At 26.8% G+C, this 8,751-nt stretch overlaps 1 protein-coding gene across 1 annotated transcript; it reads right to left on the reverse strand.

Annotated features, from left to right (window-relative positions):
* Nucleotides 1–486: 486 nt before the first annotated feature.
* Nucleotides 487–3,633, reverse strand: LOC106774972 ((3S,6E)-nerolidol synthase 1-like). Its single transcript, XM_022787024.1, has 8 exons — nt 3,423–3,633; nt 2,862–3,028; nt 2,480–2,759; nt 1,884–2,259; nt 1,583–1,801; nt 1,055–1,193; nt 696–944; nt 487–607 (listed from the first exon to the last, which is right to left on the reverse strand). Exons 1-8 carry the CDS (start codon nt 3,457–3,459, stop codon nt 563–565), a joined length of 1,512 nt encoding a protein of 503 aa, XP_022642745.1. The 5' UTR covers nt 3,460–3,633; the 3' UTR covers nt 487–562.
* Between the last annotated feature and the right edge of the window lie 5,118 nt (nt 3,634–8,751).

Raw genomic sequence — 8,751 nt, forward strand, 5'->3', positions numbered from 1 at the left:
AGATTGTTCTTGTTAAATTAACCATATCAAGTTATTTGAGAATAATATAAACACGTAAATACGTAGGAATCACAAATATGTACTGAGTTGTTAAATTAACCATATCAAGTTATTTTTCTCACTGTAATAGTTTACATTATTACTACTAACTGTTTTTTCTGAATTAGTTTTTTTATATTATTAGACTAATTACTTCTACTGTAAACTAAAATATGTCATCTTTGAGTATGTATTATAGTAAAATAGTATATAATTTTAGTTACATATACATGAATAATTTGAAAATAAAAATAAAAATGAACTGGAAAACATCATCCAGTCTCGGTACCAGCATTACGAAGCAGTGTCTTGGCCTGTTCCTGCATTATGGAGAGGCATGCATTATTGGTGGTGTAATGATACATCAAAGGTACCATTCTAGCTGCATTCAGGCAGAAATTGGTAAATGATGACGGCAATTCATTTTGGGTCAGAAATTGTCGGTTGAGACATTTCCACTCAGATGAAATCAAATGGCAAACATGGCTTTGTGCCTCTTCAGCCGAAACGTGCTTCTGTTCATTCATGTAGCAATCAAGATATGACCCATCAACTCCTTTCTCTTCTTCTTTCTGCATTTTTTTTTTCAGTCTTTAGTTAGGACATCACATGTTTAGAATCTAACATAGATACAAAACACTTCCTTGCATCTGTACCTTGGCTCCTTCCAAATCATCAGATAAACGAAGAATTTTTGCCACTGAATGAACAATTTGAGGAAACTTATCCATAACAGCAACAGTCTCCATATTTATAGACTCATCCAAGAGGAAGAATGCACGGAGAAGCACCACATGCAGTCCTGTGCTCACGATTCCATTCTTCAAGTACTCCTCTGACCTTGGCAAATCACCACTCCTCAACCAATGTGCCTCTTCCATGAAAGCATTCAACAATCGCACCCACTGTTTCAAACATATAAATACATCACTTTTACATTTCCTCCTACTTTACAAAACTTTCTGCGCAAAAATGAAATCCGCCAAATTTTAAAATACAATAAGTTGACTATTACCGATCTTTTTAGGGTATCTATAGGGTTTAATCCATGTCTTTTGTAGACCTTTTCTGCGACATCATTGGTCATGTCGAAAAGGACACTCAGACACATTTTCATGAAGTCTGGAAGCTGCTCTGTACCACCTAATTCCCATCTGAAACGACAGAAATCAATTCGTTGTGAGAATATAAACCTCGTATATATGACTCGGATTAGAAATCAAACGATTGTAAAAAGCCAATTTTTGAAGCAGTAGAAGTTGAAGGGAAAAAAATCTTAATAGAAAAGAAAAATTTTAAAATTTGAGGTTCTTTAAAATTATATAAAATATGTTACAAACGATTATAAAGTCAATTGCATGGAAAAAAGAGAGATATATTTTTAAATGTTTATTTATATATATTAAAGTTTGAAATTCCAAAACATAATTTTAAAGGAAAAGAAATGCCGAAATTTCTAAATATAGTGAAGTAGTATCATAAAAAATGCCATTGCAATTAAGGAAGATCTAAATTTATAATATATACATGTATATATAAATACCTAATAATAGCATCTGTAAATAAGGTAAGTTGGTCCAATGTCCCATAAACATCGAAAATGTCGTCAACAATATAGATTAGAGAGATAAATTTAGTGAGCTCAATCCTTTGTTCTGAAAGGCATGGATTTGTGAAGCACGCCATGGGCCACAGGTACCATTTAAGAGGTTGGTAACTACAGAATTTCTCCTCCTTCGCCATTTCAAGGGTTTTCCACCATCTGTTAACGTTAAAATGTATTTAAATAGCCAATGAAAGGTGAACACATTACTTCTAAAGGGACTGATAGCTATGAAACTTACTTATATACTTCAATGATTTCTTTCTGGTTCATCAACATAACCAAGCAGGAATTGATTTCAGCAAGTTCCTCTAAGAAGGTGATCCATTCATTATCGGTGTTGAACTGAATTGGAAAAATGCTTCTGTCCCTGAATCTTGATAATCCATGATGAAGAGGACAGCGAAGAGTGTTTGTAACATATATAGCTTCAGAATGTTTTTCATGTCTTGTAAGCCATGCATGAAGATGTTGAAAGACGAGGTACCCTACCTCGTCAAGGCTATCTTCTTCAATTCCTAGTTGACTTGCTTCATACAGGGCAGTGAGACCCTTAACATCTTCACCATATGTCTCTTTAAATTTTATTTTCTCGCTCTTCAGAATGTCAAATAAATCTGCATATTTCGTTATTTACCTTAATAATTTACATTTATATATAAGAAAATTATTTTTCCATATTTATATGTTAATATATTTTTTACAATTATATTTGATATATTTTTTTCTACTTTTGTGGTGTAATAAGTTATGAAATTTTAATTTATTATAAGTATGTATGCAATCTTCGTGAACTTGGTAAAAGTTATTATCTTGTCTAACTAAAATCATTCAAACCTGGTTTGACATAATGACCTCCTTGTCTCAGCAAGCGAAATGCAAGTGCAACTTCATGGAGTTGATCATGGCTATTGAAAAAATCACAGGGATGGTTGCTTAATATCAATTGTTGTTTTTGAAGAACTGCTTTAATCTCCTCTTCAAAGTGGTGCTCAATGCCAAGCCTTTGGATAATGTCAACCATATGCAAACTCTCCACTGGATTTTCTCTGATAAGTTTCTTGCATGCATGCTTAGCTTCCTTCAATATCGAAGCCTGCTTGACGTGGATAAAATCCTGAAAATCAATGTTGCTGAATTAATTAAAAGATAATATATAAAATACGTAGAGATTGGAATTGACCGTATTGTATTTTGTGTAAAAGTGAAACACACTCACCATGCTGGAATATGCTTTGAGTGAAACTGACTTGGCTTTAGGGCAAGGCTTTAGAAATGGATGGCTCCGATGTATTTTGAAGAAATGAGTATTTTGGGTACGTTGAAGAATTGTAAAGAATGAGGTTTCTGAACAAATGGGGGACGTGGCGTTTGAGCACGCTGGTCCTGTATGTTATATATAATAGTTGTATCAAAAGAAATAAAAAAAGTAACTCTTTTATACATACTCAAAATTATAATATAATAAACCTAGCTAACTCTAACATAATTGATTTTTGTGGAACTAATTAGTTCATTAGCCAAATTGAGTTAAAAATTGAACCAGTTATATAAACAAGCTGAAATTTTGTTATTATAACTATAATTATAATTCATTCGCGTTTTTTCATCCTATATGACGCACGCTAATTTAAAGTTGAAATTCAATAAATGTAGTGAAAGATGGTAATTAAGTGAACAAAAAATCATTAAAAAGTGGGATGAAAGAACTAAAAGAAATAGATGTTAATTGGGAGAAAGTGAATATCGTAAAGTAAAAATGAAACTGAGAAGAGGAGACCTTGCATCTTTGACAAAATAAAAAGACGAAGCACCATTGCCTTGTTTTGGCCTCTTTTTCCCTCTGCTTTTGCCGGTATTCTCTCTCACTTGTTTCTGTTCCCTTAATTTATAATACAATAAACATCCTTGGTCTATGTCTACTTAAACAGTCCCATCATCGGCACCGGCAAATTAGGACAACAACGTTTGAATCTGAGATTAGGTATGAGTTCATTGTATTACCCTTTTTCTGTCTTGTTAGTTTCGGAAAAGTTTTATTGGCACTTTAGTCTTGTTTCGTTTGATGGAGTAAACAACTGAAACTTGGTATCAGATGGTAGTTACAAACAGTGCTATGCCATCAACCTTCACCACAACTTTATACATTGGGACGAGTATGGGTTTTATATTTATTGTATCATTTGTTATTAGAAGTGGACTTTAATCCTAACTCAACCCCACAAAACCAGCTTGTAAGGTGAGATAAACCGGTCAATGTGGAACACACTCCTCTCACGCCGAGGTATATACATCTCGAGCGTGGGATTAGACTTTTTAATTGGTGGTCCGATAGGAGCCTGTTAACGGGTGGAACAATATACCCAACGACAACAGAAATCGCTAGGATGGATTCCAATCATAGCTCTAATACCATGTTAGAAGTGAACTTTAAACCTAACTCCACTCTATAAAACCGGCTTGTAGGGTGAGATTTGCACCCACTTATATACACTTAAATGACCTCATCTCTAGTCGATGTGGACTTCCAACATCATTGCTTAAATAAGTACCTAACTCATCTAAAACTGCCTTCTTTAATTTTATCATCCTGCCTAATGAAGACTTTACGTAACTTACAAAATAGCTCACGATCCTTTTTTTCATACGCTACAAACTGAAAATAAGAGACGTATATGTATATACTTCTATTGATCAATTTTTCCATAATTTTTTTTCCTCAGCATTAAATGAAAAAGAAGGCATTTAATACCTTTGTTGATTATGTACAAGTGGTCCAAACTCACGTAAAACTAACCTTGTGAAACTTTATTTTAGTCCTAGGTGTTAGGTTGCTAGGTGTTCATGCTACTAAGGATGATATTCAATCTATTGAGAAGAATCAAGTATAGGAAGTCTCACTACCTAAAGTCAACAAATCAATAATTGTACAGGGGATATATTAGAAAACCTTAAATTTATTATAAATAAATATTTGCAATTGTGCCTTGAATTGAAATAATCATAACATAAAATTGATAATAATTTTAGATTATATACTTATTAAAAATAATCATGACAGAATATAAATAAAATAATAGATTAAATATCAACTTTAACTGCCACAAAAAATTGGAATCCATCCAAAATTTTGAAATATACTTTAAAAGTAAATTAATATAATATTTTAATCCAATTATATTAAATTTTTTTAAAATATCAAACATGTTTTTAAGTTAACATTTAAGAAAAACGTGTTAATTGTGAAAAAACAATTCAAATGTTACCATTAAAAATATTTAGTACATAAAAAATTTTAACGGATTAAAATAATTATATTTATTTATTTTAAAGTTTGAAAACTTAAAAAGTATCAAAATTTTGGATAATAATGAATTTTAATTTTATGTCAAAGTTTATAAACATTTAATTTTAAAATAATTTTCCTTTATGAAACTTTTATATATATAATATAGGAGATACATGTATTTTTTTAATTATGATAGAGATTTCATAAGACTTACCTTAACACTATTTTGTTTATACCATATTATTCTTTTTTTCATTTATCTTTTTCATCTCTAGATTTCTATCTAACTATTTAGAAGCTTAAAAGTAGAATTAGAAAATATAAAATTATGTGTTTTTCTTGCTTGCATGGAATTTTGATTTTTTTTCTCAATTTTAACATAAACTATAGTAAATAAAAATATTAAATTCATATAATTTATTATTATACTACTTTTAAAACCTTGAAATTATTTGTTTGTGGATTTTTTTCTTATATATTAGTTAACTTTTTTCTATTTACTTTCCTATTAACAATAATACTTTTATGTAAAACAGGATGATTTTATCTTATTATTATGATATATGATTACTATTTTTTTCATTTTTATAAAAATAACATTTTATAAAAACAGTAAATTTACTTTACTTTCCAAAGATAGAAAAAATAACATTTTAGTTTGTCAAAGATCATGATATTGAAGACAGGGACTTCCGATTTGATTACTGATTAGTCTCACTGTTTCCATTTAAATGAAACAATTAATGCAAAATAAAATAAAGGATAGTTATTTTTGAAGAGGCAAATAATAAGAAATCATTAAAAAGAGAAATTGTGATTGCAATTAGGGGATATGGAATTTTCACGATTTAGGAAATATGTTGAACTTTGATGAGTATATAAATTACCTTTTTGGTATTTGAGGATAGAGTTTCACGTTTTTAGTAGAAGGAATATAAAACGTGTTTGTTTCATACAATGTACATATATTAAAGGTGTTTTATGAGGGGCATGTTGATAATTAAAATCTGTCTCACCACAAGTGTCATGGTCCTTCAATATTAATTACAATGATATTGAAGGATAAACTTTCACCACTGCCACCCATTCAACTCAAAAATAATGAACATTATATCATCATGCTTTAATAATAGCCAAAAACAAAATTCAACTAGTGATTTTTTCAATAAGATTATCGATTCTTGTAATTTTTTCAAATTTCACTATTGTAATAATTTGGCTTAATTTTTTTTTTTCATCAACTTTATTTAATATAAAATTCTTTTTTTTCTTAATATTCTATGTAGTTTATATTTTAATAAATTTTGTTGAATTTAGACTTTTTCATTATGTTGTTTAAAATGTTAATAGAAGATAAACGGTATGTCAAGTGAAATTTGTGATTTTTAAATATTTTTATTACTTTTATAATTTTTTTCTTAATTTAAAATAAAAATTTTCATATTTAAGTCAATTGTATCATGTGGCAATGTTAATATTACATGTTAAGTTAGTGTAAGAGCTATGTGTCAAGTTAGTATACATGCAACCTATTAGTTTCTTGTCCAAATTATTTTTAATTTTGTTTAATTTAGTCTCAATTTTTCTTAATTTTTTTTTTAATTTAGTCTCAATTTGTTTTTAATTTAGTTTCAAATTTTGTTAATTTTATTCAATTCAATAACAAATTTAAATTTTAGAAAAAAAAATCTTCATTATTTTTAAAATTAAAAGAAAAGTTATTCATTATTTTTAAACCAATTCTAACTCTATTTTTTATATGTAGAAAAAGAAAATCAAACATAAATATAATAATTACATTCTAATAATATAATTTGAGTTGATTTAAAAATAAAAAATATATTTCACAAAATTGTGAATTTTAGTAAGAATTAAATATAGTCTCAATTTAAAAATAACAAAATTAAAATTTAATTATAAAATTAAAAAAAAAATAAAACTAAATCGAATATAACATATAATACCAAAAGGTGATTTGAAAAGTGATACTTATGTTGATAATACTAAAAGGTGATTTGAAAAGTGATACTTATGTTGACTTATTAGACAGAGTATTAACTTAAAACATAAATAATTTTTCTTAAATTAAGAAAATAAAATAAATAATTAAAAATAAACACGTGACAGATTATTTCCAATGAAAATTTAAACAATATCTTAGAAAAAAGAAATACCAAGTCGAACATAATTTATATAAAAAATATATTATTTAAGCCTAATAATTTGAAAGAACAATTGTATTAGAATGATAAGTTTTTGTCGACAACTCTTGACTTTCTTGATTGGCATAACTTTTTCCACGCGTAGAGTTGTTGAGTACTATGTCCAGTTGTAATGTTGGTGACACATTTAAATAGAAATTTTACTCCTTTTAAAATACTCAAATACTTTTTGAATTATATATTTTAATAGGTTTTGAAACCCCCGTTTTTAATTCAGAATATAAGAAGATAATTATAAGATATTATAATTTTTATCATTTTTATCTTACAGGATAGTGGAAAAAAATAAAAGTTAAACACACAAATTTGTTTTCGCCTCCCAAATACATTGCCTTGACTTTTCTCTCCCAAACAAAGTACATTTTATAAAACCATAAGCATAACATTTTTTAAATATTAAAATTGCATTTTTATTTTTTAAATATTAGAAAAATAACGACCTAAAATAATATTAAAAAAAATTAACACCGAGCATGTGAGTACCTGTTGGTGAGAATTTGACATTAAGTAAATATTTTTCTACCTTAAATATTTTATTAATATTTATTAATTTTGACCCTCTTCCTTCCTGTCATATTCTCTCTATCTCTATATATAATTCAAATAGTTTATGCATATAATTAAATTTACGTGTTTACCTACATTATAAGCAAATAAAAAGTAGTTGATAAATGTATGGCAGCTCTAAACTAAAATATATGAGATAATTATCCAAATTAAAATAGTAACTAATTAATTTTAGTATTTCTTTCATATATTATGAAAATTAAATTTATTTTACTAGTTTTATTAATTATTACTTTTTCACAAAAAAAAATTATTTAAATAAGGAAATTGCATATATTTTTTATTTAATGTTCGTAATAAATTATGTGTATTAATTTTTCATACTTAAATTTTTTTTTTCATTAGTTACTCTTTAACCTTAATTTATTGTGAAATTTGTTAATACGACATTCGATCATTTTACATACAATCCGGTTTATTAATTGTTCTATCATTTAAATATATATATATATATATATATATATATATATATATATAATGAAGGATTTCATGAATTGCTTATCACATAATTTATTCATTGATCATAATTTCTTTTTTAATAAAACAAGTGTAGAATCTTGTTATTGAATGATTTAATAAAACAAGTTATTGAATGTTTTTATTTTTAAAAATGTGGAATACTTTTTAGTGCCTACACGATATTTAATTTAAAAATTAGTTGTTATATACATATATATATAAGAGTGTTTCATCTTACATCTCCAACACTTCATCCTGCACCTTCAAAAATTCCACTTTTAACTTTCTGACATCTCATCCTACACCTCCAACTTTTCAAAAGTTTCATTTTTAATTTTAATAAATACTTTTAATTTTCTTTCTCTCTCTTATTAAAAACATTCTGCACCACCTTAATAATAATCTAATTTAATTTAAAATTCAAATATTATTAATATGTTAATAATTATTAAAATATAATTTATATAATAATAATAATTATATTAAAAAATTAAAATATAATAATAGTAAAAATAAAAAATAAAATAATAATTATTAATTTAATTTACTATATTAAAAATATATTAAATTAT

Source organism: Vigna radiata, chromosome 10 (assembly GCF_000741045.1).
Source record: "Vigna radiata var. radiata cultivar VC1973A chromosome 10, Vradiata_ver6, whole genome shotgun sequence".
NCBI lineage: Eukaryota > Viridiplantae > Streptophyta > Magnoliopsida > Fabales > Fabaceae > Vigna > Vigna radiata.